This window comes from Genypterus blacodes, unplaced genomic scaffold (genome assembly GCF_046128005.1).
Source record: "Genypterus blacodes isolate CSIRO-AG114 ecotype Tasmania unplaced genomic scaffold, CSIRO-AGI_Gbla_v1 ptg000037l_1, whole genome shotgun sequence".
Classification (NCBI taxonomy): domain Eukaryota; kingdom Metazoa; phylum Chordata; class Actinopteri; order Ophidiiformes; family Ophidiidae; genus Genypterus; species Genypterus blacodes.
In genome coordinates, this window is record NW_027466850.1 from 3,248,051 (window position 1) to 3,267,774 (window position 19,724).

At 44.3% G+C, this 19,724-nt stretch overlaps 1 protein-coding gene across 1 annotated transcript; it reads right to left on the bottom strand.

Moving 5' to 3' along the window:
* Nucleotides 1-2,380: 2,380 nt before the first annotated feature.
* On the bottom strand, nt 2,381-17,065 carry slc2a1b (solute carrier family 2 member 1b). The gene is made up of 10 exons (XM_076147175.1): nt 16,714-17,065; nt 10,943-11,038; nt 7,804-7,964; nt 7,419-7,659; nt 7,140-7,302; nt 6,783-6,970; nt 6,493-6,597; nt 6,235-6,336; nt 5,920-6,123; nt 2,381-5,728 (listed from the first exon to the last, which is right to left on the bottom strand). The coding sequence occupies exons 1-10, from the start codon at nt 16,726-16,728 to the stop codon at nt 5,528-5,530; spliced, it is 1,476 nt and encodes a 491-aa protein (XP_076003290.1). The 5' UTR covers nt 16,729-17,065; the 3' UTR covers nt 2,381-5,527.
* Between the last annotated feature and the right edge of the window lie 2,659 nt (nt 17,066-19,724).

The following is a 19,724-nucleotide window of genomic DNA, read 5'->3' on the forward strand; positions in this document are numbered from 1 at the left end:
GTATTTGTGTGTGCCCCTGCAAGCAATATTGATTCCAATTGAAGTGTCATGTTTCATTCTTCTCACTAAAAGTTCAAAAGGAATTTCTGTTTCTAAATGAGATAATATTTCATATTGTTGTACCACTCTAAATGAGTTTAAATGCAGTGAGATTCCAGCCCCACAGGAGAACTGAATCACTGTGGCTGAATGAATGATTTGTCTCTCAAATTGCTGCAAAAACCAACAAAGAACGCTTCGCTGAACCTTTAGTAAGGACGAGTGAAGGAGCTGTACAGCCTCAGCCACAGTGTTATGGAGGTCTGGGTGGATGTGCTGCAGCCATGGTGGGGTCATGCATAATTCAGCAGCTCTGTCACGCTGGGCCGAGGCTTCCCATCCTCCACCCGCCAGCCTCGGCCTTGGAGGGTCCACAGTGGGCTCGCAGTACGGTGATGCCGCTCATTGCGTACGCACGGATGCGCAACAGGGCATGACGTACACACACATAGACATACACACAGGGGAGTCGGGTCCTGAAGTGACCACCGGCAACATGCAGAATCACCATAATAACAGCAGGCAATACATTCATTTTATGATAACTAACAGGGCTGGCTGGTGAAAGTTAGAAAATGCATCCTGCTGTTTCCATCAGTGGAAGCTGCTTTGGATGGGAGCATCCACAAACACATTAAAATGTAAATGAGTTAGTTTTGGTATTCTTGTACATTAATGTACATTAGGACATCATAGAGAGCTGGAAAAACATAAAGAAGTAGCTACTCTACGGGCAGTACAGTATATATATTTAAACTTTGTGAGTGAAAAGAAAAATTGTAAAAATCCTTGATAAATGGCAAAACAAAATCTCAAAATTTGCAGCAAAATTCAGGAAATGACTGAAATTGCACTCAGGGGCATCTTTGCTTCCATCAATAATACTGGAGCACTTTGATTGAATTCCACCTGTGGGTTTGATTTGGAAAGCTGCACAAAAACAAGGACAAATGTTCTGAACGCACTTGTAAACACTTCAACCTTTTATGTGTTCACCTCAGAGAGAGAGAGAGAAAGAGACAGAGAGAGAGAGAGAGAGAGGGGGGAGGGCACATCAGGGAGGCAGGGAGGGAGACATGATCACCAGGGGGCACTAAGGCTAATGAACAAGCCACAGCTGCAACAATCACAATAACAACAGTGGGGTTCTGCCTCATGGCGCAACAGGAGGGAATACGTGTATAAGTTATAACCTTTAATACCTTTCATTTAGGTATCTGGTTGACAAATGATGGCGTTGTTGTCATCACTTTTTACACATTTGAAGAATGTTGATGAAAGCGGTTGTCCCTTCAGGTGTGTTATTGTAATTCGTCCATGTGCAGCTTTTAACAATACCCTTCTCTTGACATCTGGGGGGGCAATTAAATATTGCTCAGCCCCCCTTGCTGTTGTGCTGTCCAAGTACAATAATATGGTAGTATTGATGTTTATAAAGGTCTGAAAATCACTTTCAGCAGGAGACATGATGGAGGATTCTGCAGCGATCAATACGACACAGCAGGAAGTAACAGGAAGTATTAGGTTTCTCTTCAAAGTATGAGACACCCCTGTGTGGGAGTTATGACGTAGAGACTACATTTAATAAAAAGGAAAAGCCATTCTCAAATTTAAGGTCAGTCAGTGTGTGCAAGAATCATTTGACCTCTGTGCCTGACCTCTAAGACGTGCAGTTAGGTTAGAACAAATGGAGGTCAAAGGTCATTTGCAGAGGCAAATCCATAATTGATTGTTTCTTGCAGGCTTTACCGATACCTATTGTGTTCAAGAGGGCAAGTTTCCTTCTCCCTAAAGGCATCACCATGCAGTCATATAGCTCATCTATATGCTCATCACCCACTTGCTCCTGTTTGGCTCCTCTCACTTGTTAACTCACTGCCCTCTTATACTCGTTTGCTTGATCAACTTCTTCGTCAGCCGCAGCTCAGCACCTCCACGTCCTTGCTTACAGTGCATCACCACCATCGTCATCATCATCCCACCACAGTTTCCTTCACCCACACATTTGTGAGTTTGTGGATATGCAGCTTTAAACATCAAAGATAGACAGAGCAGCTGCCTGATATTGATTTACTCTCCGTTACATAAACCACATCTGCGTGCATCGTCAAACTTTACTGCTTCTTCATCGACAAGAACTTTCACACACTGATGTGATACTGGAGCTAAACATGAACTCCTTAGCTGTTTGTTTATAAGCTTGATCTGTGTTGATAAGTGGATTCTAACAGGGATTTGCCCCCATGGTTCAGCATATTTACTCTCAAAATCGTTGTTATAGTTGTCATTCCCTTCAAGAATTAAGACACGAGCCCAAAGACGTCCAAGATCAGCACCAAACTTTCCCGTATGTAAGATTTATTTCATTCAGCCATTGCGTAAAACGCTCAGTACAGAAGTTGACAGAACCATTCAGGACATCCAGCACATTTTATATTCCCCATAGAGGTTCACATTCCAACACCATACACACAGGTGTTTTATTATTACAAACATTGTAAAATGCTGTGTGCACTCAAGTGAGAAAACATTAGTGAATGCTTATAACTAACACAATCCTTACAAGGTCTATGTCAAATTAAAACTATCTGATATTAGGCATCAAATCAGAGGAGAAAGAAGGCAAGTGTGGATACAGTATCTAAAAACACATGTATCAATCAATCAATCATTTCTAAAAGTTAAAACATTTCCATATATTTGGCGTGTGTGGATAAGGCTAAATAATGAGTTGTAATATTTACACCGGTACACCATGACAGTTCAAAGGTGGTTGGATGATGTGTGTCCTGCTATTAGGTTACACACGTTAATAGTTAAATGCCCAAACTATAAATCTATATAAAAAAATACAACTTTGTTAATTATAATAAACATGGGTGAGTACTGGAAGTCTGTTTGTCCGCTGTCAAGTCAACAGTTGAAGATATTTTTTGACATTTTGCTGGTGAAGAAGTGAAACAGTCACGGATATGTTGTGTATATTATATGTATATTACAGTGGTTGCCAAGTTGGCTGATGTGACCAGGTGTCACATGTCACATATACTATATACAATTAATAAGTACTTATGGAATGATAGCAATTCATTGAGAGCAATGGTTGGTGTTTGAATCTCATCCTTCATTAGATCTATGAATATTACTTACAAGTGGCCCATGTGTGTATTTCAATACCATTTCCTTTTATACATTATAGAAATGAACAAAAGACACAACTCAACACACTTCCACTACAGAAACATCAAAGAATCCATCAGCAGTATTTCAGTCTCTCTTCAGCAACATATTTCCGCATTGTGTGTGAAAAAAACTACCATTTGTGTCTCAGTGACATAAGAATATTCAATGAATAATTAAGTGCTGCTAAACAGACAACTTTTCCCCAAACAAGACAAGTAGAGGGAAGAAAAGTTCATCAAAGTGATACAGCAGTTGTAGACAGTAAAGGCGTGTACAGCTGAACATCAGAGCCAAGCTACAGTTTTCATATGCGGTACAGTACACAACCAGGAGGAAGAGCTATTCAATACTGCCAAACCGAGGGAATAAAGCCACACACACACACACACACTCAAGCAACAACAGTCCAAATCCTAAAAACACCTAACTGACATTGTGGAGTGCAAAGTGCATTGGGAGTTAATGGTTGAAAGCCACTTTCATTTTTGGTCCCATAATTCATTTTCTCTCTGATTGTTTTGGAAGTTGTTCCCTGCTTTGCATCTATGGCAGCAGAACAGTATGCAGCTTGTAGAAAGACCCTGGCAACCCACAGGCCAATTCACTCCAATTTGGATATTTCCCATCAACTCAACAGATTCTCCATGTCACAGATGTTGTCTGGATCAGATAAATCCAACATAAAGCTGCAGCAATATGCAGGTTTGATTTGTCAGCCGAGTCTGCAGTCAGTTTGGCTGCTGATTCTGTCTGCATACTCGATAACAGAGAAGCCACTTTACTCGTCAGATACACTGTCTGGTTCAGTGCTTTGCAAACAATCTTTACATATATTAATCTTGCGGACCCCCGTGTCCATTCTTATAATAAATTAATCACATGTACTGCTTAACAGGAATGGAACAAAAATACAGTGTTATCCATATATTATCTGTACAAACTGTAACTGTCCTGTTGTCGTGTTCAAAAAATACATTTCATAAAAATACACTTGTGCTTTAAGGGTCACCGTCGCTCCAATTTAAGTTATCGCCGACAGGAACACAACAATGTAACAGAAACCATACGGAACTTTCGACACGTTAACAGAATTGTGTAACTGTATTGAACCTGGAATTCCACTTGTGTAATCAAAACGTTCCAAATCCCATGCTTCAAATTATTTTCTAAAACGTCTCCTTCTAGCAGGAACAACAGAATGAACCTCATACTGGGAGTGAAGGTCATGAACTCATTGTGTAACTGAATTGAACCTGGAATTCCACTTTTGTAATCAAACCCTGTTGTTCCAAATCATATGCTCCTAATCATTTCTTAAGACGTCTCCTTCTAGCAGGACAAGAGAATGAACTTCATACTGGGAGTGAAGGTCATGGACTCATTCTGACATGTTGTCCTGACCTCAGACACTAACAAGCAAAGACTCCAATTACATATTGGTTCTAATTAATGTGTCGAAATTCTTCTGGTTGCTCAATTCCAGATCACAATATCATGCCAGTATTCCATTCCATGCTGTGTGTTTGTCTTGTGAGTGTGTGTAATAAATATATATTAATTTATTATAAAAGGTTGTTTGGTATTTCTTTCTGCAGAGCAAGAAATCCCTGAATGGTTAAAAAATTGTTTTAGTTAGGACTGATTGAACAAACGGGCCCATTTTGCAAATTCAGTAACTGCTTTCCAATACAAAGCGATTCATTTTTCACAGGAGCATGGAGAGGTTGTTGTTTTGATTTACAGCAGTGCGCCATCTGGTGGAGGGTTTCATAGTCGAGCCTGGGCAGAAGGGGCCGTGCCACAGCGTTTACAGTATGAGCTGAGCTACCACAGCTACACAGCAAAGAGACAGCAGAGGCAACGTGTCTTAACAGGCACAGGAGGAAAAGTAACACAGCACAAGCTCCTAGTAGTAATACACTTAGTTAAAATGCTTTAAAAAAGGGCTGGTTGACCGATAGACATTCTTTTATCTTCATTCACATATTTAAAAAAAAAAAAACCCTCCCAATCTATCCTCAGGCGCCCTCTGCATGTCTGTCAAACACAACATGGTGCTCGGGGAGTTTGTTACGGTTTGTGTGACATGAGAGGGCCGACAGAAGACGTCATGTCAGGGACTTACACAGAGCTTTGCCCTGCTTGGTAATGATGCCCGAAATGTGGTGACAGTGTGAACATTGGTTTACCAGTGTAAATGTAGACTGTTCTTGTTCCTCTACAGTCAGAGCGAGTGGCAGAGACAGAGAAAGAGAGAGAGAGAGAGGGAAAGATGGAGAGTTCTTCAGCGGTAAAGTTTAGTCACTTAGAGCTGAGAGTCGGCTCCCAGGCTGTTGAACTCGTCCGGCAACTGCTTATCCATCCCAGTGGCCATTGTCTGACGGAAACCGGATGCTATCTCGTCAAACGTCCGGCCCTTGGTCTCTGGCACCTTGAAGTACGTGAAGACGAAGAACACCAGCAGGAACACAGTGAAGATGATGAAGACGTAGGCACCCAACAATTTCTGTGAGTAGAGGGGAGACAAAACAATCCTTGAGTGGTTCCTCCATGTGAAGTAAATGTTCAAGTGCATCAAATTTGGTTTTCACGCTTGTCTTGTGTTTCACCTTTGCCCAACTCGGGCATTTAGCTCTACGATTTGTTACAACAAACAAATGACAGATAATGGATCCCTGTCAGTTCCCTTGTCCTCACCTCCGCAGTAGGGAAGCCAATACCAACGATAAAGTTGGCGGTCCAGTTGGTTAAACCAGCTACAGCAATGGCGGAAGGCCTAGGTCCCTGAGAGAACAACTCAGCCACAATGAACCAGGGGATGGGACCCGGTCCAATCTCAAAGAACGCCACAAAGGCGAAGGTGCCCACGATGCTCAAATATGAAATCCACTGCAGTTTCTCCTGTGGGTGAACAGAGGGGAGGAATGAGGCGACCGTGTGGCACTGCTGCATGAAATGTCACAGAATCAGACAACCTTTCTTTTAAAACAATGCTTGATGAAGGGAACCTACTGTGAGAGCAATGGCGACAGTCATCAGGATGGCAGATGCAGCCATTCCCATGAGCCCTGTCATGTGCAGAGACCTGCGCCCGGCACGTTCCACCACAAACAGCTACAGGGGAACAAACAATACCACAAGGGTCAGAGAGGTCGCTCCTCACTTAACAAGAGCTTTGATATGTGCTGAACAAACAAGACGACTTAAAGAAATGAGATATATTGCGACTCTTGATTCTTCTGCTAAATGTTAGAATATCATTTTACTCACCGACACCACAGTGAACGCCACGTTAACCACGCCCGTCCCAATGGTGGCGTAAACAGGCTGCGCAACTCCGGCACTCTTAAAGATGTTGGTGGAATAGTAGAATATCTAGAATACCACAGAAAGACATCATCAAACACGGTGTAGTGTCTCTCATAATGTCTCTGAGGACTGGAGGGTGACACAGTATTGGAATGTATTTAAAGGAACATGATGTTGCCGTTTGGTTTCAGGCTTTAATAACAGGGTGAATGCTGGCGCCACGCCTGGACTCTGGGCCCCCGGACACTCACCGCGTTGATGCCAGACAGCTGCTGGGAAAGCTGCAGTACGAGTGCGACGATGAGAGGCTGGCGGTAGAGGGGCGAGCGTAACAGTTCAAGGATGGTAACCTTCTTCTCCCTCATCATCTGCCTGGCCTCATCCTTCATCTCCTGCATGTCGGCGCTCACGTCTGAGGTGCCTCGGAGCTTCTTCAGCGCTACACAAGAGCAGAGAACAGAGCAGAATCGGGGTCAACGATCCCGCAAAAACTCTCGGCTTGCTGCTTCTGCGGTCCGGTTCGATTGGGTTTAACAGAAGACTCGAGTACCGGATCTATAGCAGATATTTGGTAAGAGCAAGAATCAGTAGTTGTGAAACCTAGTTACCGTTCTTGGCCTGGCTCTCCTCGTTCTTATTGATGAGCAGGAAACGGGGGCTCTCAGGGCACAGAGGCAGCAGGATACACTGAATCACAGCAGGGATGAAGGTGAGGCCCAGCAGGAGCGGCCAGTATGTGGCGTTGCCCATGATCCCCTCCAAGCCTAATATCTGAAATCAATCCGTACACACATCACATTATGTAACAGTGTACATTTCCAGGATGGGTGACCCTGATTTGCATCATCATCATTACAAATGTTCTACTATATCTGCTGTCCACCAACCTGTGCCACCAGGATGCCTATGACGATCCCCAGCTGGTGGAGGGTGCCCAAGGCTCCTCGCAGGGCTGTTGGGGCAATCTCACCAACATACAAGGGCACGAGGCCTGTGGAAAGGCCGGAGTAGAGTCCCACCACCAAACGGCCAATAATCAGCATTTCCCAAGAGCTGGCCATTTTGGAAAAGGCCATCAGAGCAGCTGCGGCAAAAACTAGAACATTGACCATGAGCATGGACGTCCTCCTGCAGGGGCACAAACACAAAGACATTACAGTCCCATTCAAACAGTGGTACCTGTGTCTAACAATCACACTATTCACCCCCACATCTGCATTTAATGGAGAAAGTTTAACGATAGTACATGCAGGGGATGAGTTTACTATTTACCTTCCAAATCTGTTGACTAAGACTCCAACGGAGAAGGAGCCACACATCCCACCGATGGAGAAGATGGACACAGAGATGGACCACAGGAGCGTGAGGGACAATTCGGTGATGGGCTCCGTGTAGCGCCCAGCCCAAGTCTCATTGAGGAAAATCTTAATGACCTGCCAAAGGGAGGGAATATGATTTCAGAACCATTCTTAAAACCTGAGCAAACCTCTTATACACAAATATGAACTCATATTATCATAATTACTGGAACATGTGATAACATACTCTTGTCCGAATCAGGACGAGCACAGCTGCACCTTACTCTGTCGCCAGATGATGGCAGCACTCCATAGTAAAACCAGAAACCTCACACAACCAGGAAGTGTCAGGTTTCTCCTCCCTTCCCCCCCTTCGCTTTATACTGTGTTGGTAAACACACCCTTGATGATCTGGTGAGTTATGTAGAAGAGCCTGTGTATGGGTGTGGGTGAGTAAACACTCCACACTTCACATTCCCTCTCTTGCCAAATGACTGGGAGAGGTCAGAGCCCAGACTTCCTCCTCCAGGCGACACGAGACTCCTCATCACCAAGTCCTTCATCAGATGTCCATAATAGCTCCATGATGCAGCTCGGTGATGACGTAAAATCTCCTATATTTGTTTTGAGATACTTAAACCCGTCCTGAGCTCAATGTCAGCCCGTGTGATGTTTACATGAGGGTCTAATCAACCAGTGATGTATATTTAGACTCGTATGGATGAAGCACAGATGTATACATACAGTGCAACGAGATCTGATGTGCCCCTAAAGTACAGCTCAAGTCAGGACCAATATCAGCTCATATTCATAAGACCTTGTCTGGTGATATTGTGAGTTTGTCTCCATGTCCTGGTTCCCTTGACCTTCATGCCAAACATGATTGCATTCTGGCAAATAACTGCATTCCAAAGGAGCTATTACAACATAACCATCACTCCCAGCTCTACCACTCAGTCAGTCATGGTGTCGTTTAAGCATTTGTGCTGGAGGCTTTTAATAATGATAATTAGTAGTTAAGAGCGTAAGAAGCCGCCCTATTCATGTCGTCAGGCCGATCACGTTTGTTGACTGATTGGGCGGCCCGTTTGGTTGTCACGGCGCTTTGTGTATTCAGCATGCAAATGAGGAAAGGAAAAGACAGAATAGACTGAAGTGGAAATTTTGCCACCTGTACAATCTGGGACAGAGACGTTTCTGCAGATGAGAGCAGCATAAATAAATAAAACCCTTTGAGATGAACTCAACTCAGGTGGATTTACTTCCCAAAGAGCTGGGAGCCTGTGTGAGGGGAGAACAGGCTCAGGAGCCAGAGCAGCTATCTAATCAGAGCTCTTACACAGGCTGCGTCACACACACACACACACACACACACACACACACACACACACACACACACACACACACACTCCAGCTTTTATCACACACCCTAATGCAGAGAGGCCAGAGGTGCTGTATAATCTGAAGTACTGTTGCTATATTAAAGTTTCTCATAATATCACAGCCGCATAAGTCTTCATGAACTCATAAAGGATTAACAGCTGTTTTTCTGCTTAAACTGTGTGCATGTGACACTGCTTAAACCTCTGTGTGTGTGTGTGTGTGTGTGTGTGTGTCTAAGGCTAGATATTGGGGAGGGGATCAGCTGAGGGGGACATGTTTACACTAGCCCAGTGTGTAACAGACCAACACATTCAGCCCCTCACCCCACTTGTTGGCTCCCCAGCTGAGCGCCGTGCGGTGGAACACGTGGCGTTTCCACGGTGAGGGGCAGTCCGTGCACATCTAACAACCGTGACGTTTGTAGAGGCGACAAGCTGGATTAAATAAGTGCGCAACGCCAGCGAGTCTACGGCTACTTTTCAGGAGTAAGGAACGTTCGTCAAAGTAAGAAGAATGTTAATATGCCACAATCAGTATACCAAAGAACACAGTCAGCGTCTTTGTGCTGCGTCAGGGTGAAGGCAGGTGTGTCCTTTTGATAAGCAAGAGGATACATGTTCAGCCCATACTGGCACACAGACAACTAGGTGAGGATATAGAAGGCTAAACAAACTTCTCACGTTCTTCCAAACAAACACACACTCCAATTACACCAGAAACGGGACGGGAAAGAGTTGAAAGAGCTCAGTGGGTTAATAATGTTCCTGTGTATCTGATCAAGCAGCTGCTCAGCCATTTCATTTGTATCTTCACGTCTCTAATTCCATCTTGACTTACAGGTAAAAGGAATAAAGGATCATATCAGTGACTTTAATCCTTTAGGTTCATACACGAGAAGGAGAATTGAATGTTTCAGACAAAGAGGCTGTACTCTGTCTTAACAAATGTTTCAAAGACAATCACTGACAGTCCCGGTGATTTAGGATCCTCCAGGTCAGAGCTAACGATGGCTCTGGCAGTGTGATGAAGGCCGCTGAGCAGTCCAGATGAACCGCTGTCATCCCGCATGGCGAGGCCGACCTGACATAAATAACGCCGCAAACAGCTGCGGCTGTAGGTCAGTGTGCGAGGGAGCGGCAGCCACCGGCACGTGAGAGCCGCCCGGATATTCCGAAGGTTAATAAAAGGGCAAGCAGAGAGCCGGACTGTCTGGAAACACACCTGTGACATGTGGAGAGTCAGCTGAGGAGATCATGGGTGTGGTCAGACCAACCCCAACATTACTTACAGGCACGCGATGAACTTCACTGGAGACATTCCCCAGGAAATGAGTTGGTCTGATGAACCTGTGTTAATAACATCTAGAGTAGCTTTAGACCTCCTGAGGGGGGAAAACAAACGCTCTAATATGCTTGATTGTCATGGGAATGGCTCCTTGGTTCCTTTAATTTCCTTTTTTAGTCGGAGAGCTTCCTCGTCTCGCTTCACTCGGCCTCTTCCTGGTTGAGTTGTCTGCCGCGCAAAGGGCAGGGTATGGGCATGGACACGGGAATCGCTCCCGTCTCTTAATGGAGACGTCCTTGGGCCTGATAGGCCTCAGTGCAGCTATTATTATCGTTACATTCCAATCTCAACCCTCTGGCCTTTATGTCTCCTCTCATAAGGGAGTGAACTAGCTCTCTCTCTCTCTGACACACACAAACACGCACACACACACACAGACTACTCACGGCTTCAGGGGCATTGATGACGCCTGTGTTGTAGCCAAATTGCAGGGAGCCAATCACAGCTGTTCCCACACTCAACAGCAGCGGAAGGGTGATTTTCTGGAAAGGAACAGAGAGAGGAGAAAGATCAGCAAGTGGATCAAGGGATTCACAAGAACAAGACACACACACATTCAACATTGCATCATCCTTACAGTTGCACAACACATGTTTCTTGAATACAAAGAAAAGAAGACTTTCCTTCATGTATGTAAGCACATTGAACGAGGGAACTTAGGACCCTGGGGTCACAGGTAGGCTCCCTGTGAGGGGGGTCAGGCTAGACCCGAGGCCGCTGTATGTTATTGTCTGTTCTTCCTGCCTTTACGGGGGTCAGTTGATCATAGTTGTGTAATTGCAATAAAGTTCCGGGATTTAGAGAGATCTTCCTCATACCACAAAGGTAATCTGTGTACTTCCTCCTCTGCAGACACACAAAGACCAGCTTCAGGCACATGTCTGCTATTACTGTTCTATTTTCCCACCAGTTTCACATTCAGTATACTGGTTGAAGTTCACTACAGAAGGCTTCAACTTCAAATTTGCTCACATTCAAGTTGATATTTTTTATCATTATGCTTATATTTTGTGTGAATGTAACATGTAAACAGCATGATGAATTTAGTTAACATGATCTATACAAAAGTGAGTCTGAGCCCAACTACCACAGTGTCCTTGAGCAAGCGTTTGAGTCCCATTAAAAGTGATGGATTCTTTAAATAGTAGAGTTCAAGGTAAGATATCAAAGTTAATAAGTTCCACTAGTATTTGTATTAACTTTTCCTAAGCCTTCAGTAAATCTAGTCCCGTCCTATCTCAGTAAACCAGCGCCCCGCCCACCTCCATTGAGTTTAAACAAATAAATAAACAAAACCGGCCCCATCTGGTTTCATCCGTCTTTAGAAACGACATGAGAGGGTTACATGTGCCGCACCATCACAGTGCTGCAGGCTACTCCTAAATGCTTTGTTCACGGTGACACAGCAACACAAGGCCGCAAAACATTTGTGAAGTCCTGAAGGAAGGAGACGGAGATGTGGGAGGCGATCTGGGAGACGAGGGAAAGGAAGCAGCCGCTCCTGCTTATCCAGGCGAGGAGTTCCCATTTGTTCAAAGCTAAAAAATGGGAGCGGCTGAGAGACTCCTAAGCCCCGCCTCCAGGGACGTCTGAGCCAATAGGGGGGGTCGCAGTCACAGTCGCCTGGGGTCGTCCGGTCCATTAGAGGACACAGACGCATTTTTCTCAATTGCATGTTTATAAGTTCATCTGCTCGTAACCAAGTCGCAGCTGTCATTGATGTGAAACTCACAGGAAACCACACCAGGTTCCACTGAAATACGCTTAAGTGCTTACAAGGAAATGCTGTCTGTCCCTAAAGAGACATTACAGAATAAACTTCAAAGTGCTTATGCTCGATAAATGGAGTGAATTGTAGCTGATCACTGCATATAGATGCTTAAATTTAGTCGCAAATGGCTGGAACGGTGCAGCAAAGAGACACACACACACACACACAAAACGCATCATATAACCTCCTCAAAGAGCCACTCACACACACACACACACACACACACACCCTATCTAAACATCATCTTAAAGCCACAAAATGTGATTGTTCTCTCTCATGCATCCTGGTTTAACACAGGTCTCCACGCCAAAAGCTGTTATGTTTGCATATATAGGTTTGTGCCTGTTTACTTACACGGTGGCTTGCATCAGCCTGGCATCGCTCCCATTACCACCACACTGTTAATCTCTGGATATGAAAGCTTGGTAACAGCTAGAAAGTGGCTCAGGTTGGTGGTTGGAGGCTCAGAACTAATGTTGGTAATGACAGACAGTTCTGAGTTACGTTTGATCCCGTTTTCACCCCTTTATCATCAGGTTACGTGTGTAAAATAAGCTGCAGCTACCAGCGAGTGTGAGCTGCTATACAAACCAGCTGTTGGTTGTCGGTTAGCAGCCGTTTCTCATTCTGCTCGTGTAAAACATCTGTGCCTGTGTTTGAATCGATGCTCAGTGGTGCAGCTGCTTGGTGAATTGTCCTAAATAAACATTAAAGGCCTACATCTGTGTGTTCTCATTTGGCCCGAGCCCTTTATATTACAGTTTCTGCATCAGTGCCTGTTGTGTTGTGCTCCATTCGTGATGTAACCTCCCCCTTTTTTCTATTTTTTCTCCTCCTCTGCCATTTGTATACTTCATCGCCCGCCCTCATTTCCGACGAACCTGCATGCAAATATCTGCTGCTTTGCCTGCGAGGAATGAAACATGTGACACACTCGCAGCTCTGCAAGGAAGTTTCAGCTTAGTCACTATGAGGAGGCAGGGTTATCACACAGAGCTTCAGTTACCAAGGCACCAGCCGCTCTGTCTGCCTTTGTTTGGTAAACAGGAGCAACAGACAGCGTTGCCTGATGAAGAGGAGTCTTCATAAACACATGCTCCGATTTAATGGCTGTGGAGTAAACGGAAGCTCTACCATCTCACACACAGGCGCACACGCACATGCACACACACACACACACACAGTACAGTCAGCAACGATCCGATTGTCCTAACAAATGAAGTTGACTTCCTCGTAAAGGTTGATCATAAAAAGGAACCGGTGTGTTTCATGACAGAAGTGTCATTAAAACATGGAGGTTCTCTATAAAAAGGGAAACTACGATTAAATGTGTGTGTGTGGGTTGAGTGGAGCGAGACAGGGAGGAAAGTACTGCAGCTACTTTATAGCACACATATTAGGTCGGTGACTAATTTCAACCCTACTGCAACCCGACTGCAATAACGTCCTGGCCGGCTGCACAGCACAGATAAACGCTAGGATTAATATCTACCAGCCCTCAGCTCAGTTCTGTGGAAGAGGTCATGTCCCTCTTCAGGGTCAGGTTACACAATTCTAGAGAATCCAATACACACACCCACACGAATACACACTTCCCTCTCAGTGCCAGCTCTTTCCCTACTCATGTCTCATTGTAAGGCTCAAACAAAACACTTTCAACTTGTGTGATCACTTTTTTGGAGAAGCAGAGTTGCCATTTAATGTAGCACAGGACCAAGAACCAGTCAAGATGGTTCAGATCCATGTCAGTTAGAGGACGACGGACAGACGGACGGACGGCCTCCAGAGGTCTGAAACGGAGCTGGAACACCCAGACCTATTTCATTAAAACCTTACTAGGTCAACTGGGATGTCAGGTGCACGTGATGTCACAATAACCCCACAGAGACAAGCAAGGTCAGGAAGTTCAACCGTTCTCAACAAGTCCCACCTGCGATTAGTAAGAAGGATCAGTCCAGAGAGCACACAATGCTATTAATTCTCTCAGGAAAGTGAATTAAACATACATTCCTTGTTGCTTGTGGGCTCTAATTAAGCTCTTGCAGATTTCTCAGTAATGACCAATGCCTGAAGTAAAGTCTTATTATGCAGCATTGGAACGTGTCCGACAGCTACACCGTGCCAAAGTGAGAGGCAGTCACGCTGAAATGAAACGCACGTACAGCGATGCATTGAATGTATGTACAAAGCAGATGGGACGAGAAGGATCCGGAGCCAAATCTGAGCTGCCAAGTCCGCCTGGAACCAAATGGCGAGGGGCTCCTTCACGCGCTGCAGACCAGGTCAACTATAGGTTTGACCCCAATTAGCATTTGTCAATTTTCCAGGAAAACAACAGTAACTTAGTTGAGTTATCCAAGCCCCCCAAACAAAGCCTGCAGTGATTCAGAGTTAAGCTTTTTAAGAGGGGGAAGAATGTGAAGTAGATGTCACTGTTCTGATGGAGAAGCTGTGCGATTACGGTAAGTAAGAGCATAATTATTAAGACTATATAGCTGCAAAGGAAAGGGGGGGGGGGATTTAAAGGAATGCAAAATAGGAAAATCCCTGAGTTTGGACTCCTGCTTGAGTCAATACAGAGTAGCTCAACCTGGACTGAACCAATAGGATTGAGACCAACAGGACCACACCTGGGAGAAACAATATATGGGCACTATTAATTACACAACATCATTAGCATGTAAACACACCTCTCCATACTGAATAATTCACTGGAGATTTAATCTGGGTGAATTCATTTTTACACAAAGAAACGGGGAGAACGTCGCCATCGCTTGCTGAAGTCTCAACTCTACAAACCAGGTCTGAAAAAAAGGTTGTTAGATTGCTCATTACGCCCACACAGAAACCTTAACAACGCCGGAATCTACAAAACACAAGATGTTGCAACAGGCGTGGGAAGGAGCGGGTCAAGGCCGGCCTGTGGTTTGGCTACAGACGGCCTCGTTTTGGCCCAATTCCCTCGGTGGGCCTTAAACTCCCTCTATAATCTTAGACGGAGTGAACTCTTCCCATCACGTCCACAACAAATCCATCCAGCTGAAGGGAGCCGAGCCGAGGCAGCAGTGTGTGTGTGTGTGTGTGTGTGTGTTTGTGTAGGGTGGAAAAACAACATTTTAACAGGTGACTAGAGGAAATAAAGTAACTTAAAAGAGACGTTTTCTGTCCCAACACATGGAGTTTGGCAGCACTGTGCTATTCTACAGGGACTCATGACAAAGCCTGCCTCTCTGTCCCGTCTGTATACATAAGAGATTAGAGCCGCACCAGGATGGAGACGGACATATCAGACAACTGATAGGTGACGTTTACTTAACGAGCAATGAGCGTTATGACTTTTAACACAACATGTGAACCCAGATACGCTGCCTCTTCATTAGATTGACTTCAGCTTCATCTGTCACCCGTTTGTACATTTTTGAAATTATAGTGGTGTGAGATGGGAGACTTGAATGATGTCACAGTTGTAAATGAACATCATTGACGCATTAACAAACTACTGAGAATCCAGGATTCGGACAGGAGAGACCAAGTCCTGCTTTCATGGGCCACTAGCTCCAGATCAAGATGAGGATACTGAACAACCATTGACCTTATTGGTAAGACAAAAATAAGCCATTTGAAAGCGGATTTTAAATTCAATAATCACCGTAGTCCATAACACAATAATACACAACCAACACTAAATCTGTCCCCAAAAGCACCCAGCAGACTGTGTGCTTTGGTTCAAACATTACCAGGTTATTATGGCACATTTTCTCCGCATTTACGCCTACTACGTAATACCTCTACGTGTGGAGGCGCACATAATATCAATATCCACTCACAATGACGTAAACGGAAGTGGCTATGTAAAACAGTGCTTCAACACATCAGTGTATAGGAGTTTGGTTGGAGTAAGAGTAGTTTGACTATTTATGGGAAAGCAAACGCACCACAAAGAGCCACTGTGGGGCCGTTTGGTCAATGCGGAATAGAACTCAGTGGGCACATCAGTGCTGTGAGACGGATCGCAAAGTACCAACATAAAGTTATTACATCAGTTTGATTCAATTAATTCGAGCTACTGGCACATTAGAAGTCATTACTTGAACCCAATGGCGCAATAGGAAGACAAAACACACACACACACACACACACATCTAGCAGCATCACAGATCACGCGTGTGTGTGTGTGTTCGTCATGGCACATGTGGAAGAGCCTCATGGCTAAAAATATTTCGAACCCACTGAACTCGTTGAGTCCTGGGCACACACTGGGTCACACACACCGGCACTCTCACACTCTCTCTCTCTCTCTCACACACACACACACACACACAAATGCCACAGGACCGGTCTGACAGGGTAGCATTCTGTAGTTACGCGTCACATTTGTGTTATTACCTTTCCTGAATCCATGGCGTCGCTGTGTTGGGGCAGCGCTGTCCGCCTTTTCTCCCTCTGGTGTCTTCTTCTTTCTTTGTTGATGTTAGAGAAGAAGATGAAGATAACGGAAAAATGTCCTTGTTGTGACTCTTTTGTTTCAGAAACCAGTACTTTAGGAGGAGATGCGCCGGTTGAGAGGACTTGAAGAAAGTAGTGGTAAAGAAAGTTTTTCTCTCGTCTTTGTTTGTTATTAGCTCTCTCTCTTCTTAACGCAAAGCTCCCGCACTGTTCAGGTGCATAGGAGATGTGTGTTTGGATGAAGATTCGCTCTAAGAGCTCTGTTAGCCGGGTGAGGTTGCTTTATGCTGTGGCGTTTACGCAATCCGGGGTGTGACGCCGGGGAGGCCCGTCTCCTAGCTCAGCCAATAAGATAGGCCTATTCTCTCGGCTCAGCCAATCGGTGAGGCTCGTCTCCTGGTTAAGAGATGCCCGTTACCGACCGCAGCCAATCAGAGCGCAGGATGCTGAGCCAGTCTACCAGAGAGACGCTAGATGGCTGAACACGACGAGCTGCACGTTCGCACAAGAAGTGAAATAACCTACGATCAAAGAGACAAGACGACCGATCTGTTCTGTCTACACTCTAATGCCCTCCGCCGTGACGTAAAGGTGTCACTTGCTGGAGAAAAAGTAGCAAATTAGGAAACACAAAGTTGCCTGTGAGTTGCCAGTGATAAAGTGTCCAGTGCTGGACAACACAGCGACTTAAAGCAACAACGAAGACGTCATCACACTCTAACGTGTGTAGATGACTGAAGTATGATACATTCTAGACAAATATGAATCTTTATCACAAGTTTATCTCACTTTATCTGGCTTCCCCCAGTACCGATGCCAAATTGCCTCCAACCAAATGATCACCAATCTTCCAGCTATCTTTGGCTCTTTGGCGTAGACACTGGAATTTTTCCAACTTTCCTTCAATCTAAAAGAAAAATGCATGAGCAGATCGACAAAGAATATGAGACATTTACTTAGTTTGAGTAAAAAGAATGTCTCAAACAAATAAGCTTAGCACATCAACTATATAAAATAATATGTAAAGCTTAGAAAGTTCACAAAAAGACAAGTTTAATCAGTCAATCTACTTAGAATCTTACATTTTCTTGTAAACTGCCAAAACTCCCAAAAGTAATTTAAAACGTCCAGGTTTGGGCTGCAAGTACTTGTGTTTTAAAAAAACTTAAGAACAATTCACGGTAATGTGTGATCATATAGTAAAGATTTCATTGATTTTTTTACATTGGATGCCATATTCTTTATTATTATATTATTATGACATAGTGGTAACGTTTTGAAATGCAAAAGTCGCTCCATATACTGTACTTTCCCAACTTCACTTGACAACATGACCCCAATTCAACCCCTCCACTATGATCCTGGGTGTTTATTATGTAACGCCCAAAGAAGAAATTTAAAAAATGAAAATAGTGCACTGTCTTTTGTTTGGGATAGTGGGGTGTTGTCACGTCTGATGGTATGTAAAAAGAAAGGTAAGAAAATAATTGTTGCATACCAAAGGGGAAATGCACGTGTTTTCATAAAAGAGGGGGGATGAGGGGGGAGGGGGTCCATCTCTGCCTTTGAGAGCTTGTGAAAACAATAACAGGCAGATAATAAAGCCAAGTCTAGTTTCTGCTCGAGGCACACAGACATCTTCAAGTTATCCTATGGACGGTCCCAGTGTAGCATCAGCTGTAATCCTTATCTTCTAACATATTTATGTATTAAACACTAAATATTCCATTATAAGAATGGAACAGGGCAGTAAAACCATATTAGAATGTAGTAAAAGGAAGTAAATCTACAATAAGAAACTAACCATTTTCTCCTCTTAACCACTTCCTCTGCAGGTCCACTCCATCCAAGACATGTGAAGAGACCGAGCCAGCATCGTCACATGACACACGATGCACATACCCGTTGTTACAAGTGGTGGTGGGTTGGTCTCCTGTAAAAGCACAGCAGAAAAGAAAATAATCAAAATTACAGAATGGGAGAGACAGTCTGCATTCATACAGCAGCAGTCAATGAATAAACGGGAAGAACTGACATATTATGGAACAATATCTTTGTCTTTGGTCTGACATGCGAATCCTTTGAAAGCTTATGAAAACAATAACAAACATTTATGAGGAACAAAGACTTGGGTGGATGCTCTGAAGGGTGGTATTGTGCACTAAATCAAACATTCAGGATGCCAGTTGCAAGGAGTTCAAGTTTTGTCCTGTTGTCTGATGCTTGTTCAAGGCTTAACACTGCACAAAACTGCAAGGAATCATGGGGTAGAAAGTTACGGTTTGTTGGACTCAAACAAAGTGCAGCAGCAGAGCCATAGAGACTTGCCACCCCCCTTTAACTCGGTGTTTCACTTTGACAGTGGCACATTTACAAAGTCCTTAGCTCTTGTTGTATCTGGATCTAGAACCAGACTTAGGGACAGAGGACCAAAGATTTGTTAACTTTGGTGTGCAACAGCAAAATTGTGGTTTGTATGAGTTTTTTTAAAAAGCTCTTCCAATAAACCAATAGCAGAAGATTATGAATAGCTGGTGTTAAGTCCATCTACCGGCCAAAAATTGAATAATGGGCCTCCAATTGTCATTTAATTTTATATTCTATCCTACACTAACAATGAAGACAACACTGTTGCTGACGCATGCCAATTTCCCAAGCACCCGGTAGATCCACTACTCAAAGCCTGGACTCATTTTCAGCAAAGTCAAGCACCAGCTCAGGTTCTCCTTTTCACTGTGAGGCCCTGTAAGACCCATGAGCCTGTGCACTTGTGCACGTAGGCAAAGCCAGTACACAATTCACCAGAGCTGATGTCCATCGGCAGCCTTTGTCCTGCCAGAGCTCTTCTCAGGACATGCCTTTCACAAAGCTGGGACTGGGACACTGACTTTGCCCACTTTTCACAGACTACTGGATTTGGCTGTGATAACCATGACAACTTACCCTTTTCC

Bases quoted from the DNA above. Each gene is read 5' to 3' on its own strand.
- slc2a1b (XM_076147175.1), bottom strand. The intron at 7,303-7,418 runs GTTGGTGGACAG...GATTGATTTCAG, and splicing joins TAGGCATCCTGGTGGCACAG to ATATTAGGCTTGGAGGGGAT. The intron at 6,124-6,234 runs GTAGGTTCCCTT...GTTCACCCACAG, and splicing joins CTGTCGCCATTGCTCTCACA to GAGAAACTGCAGTGGATTTC.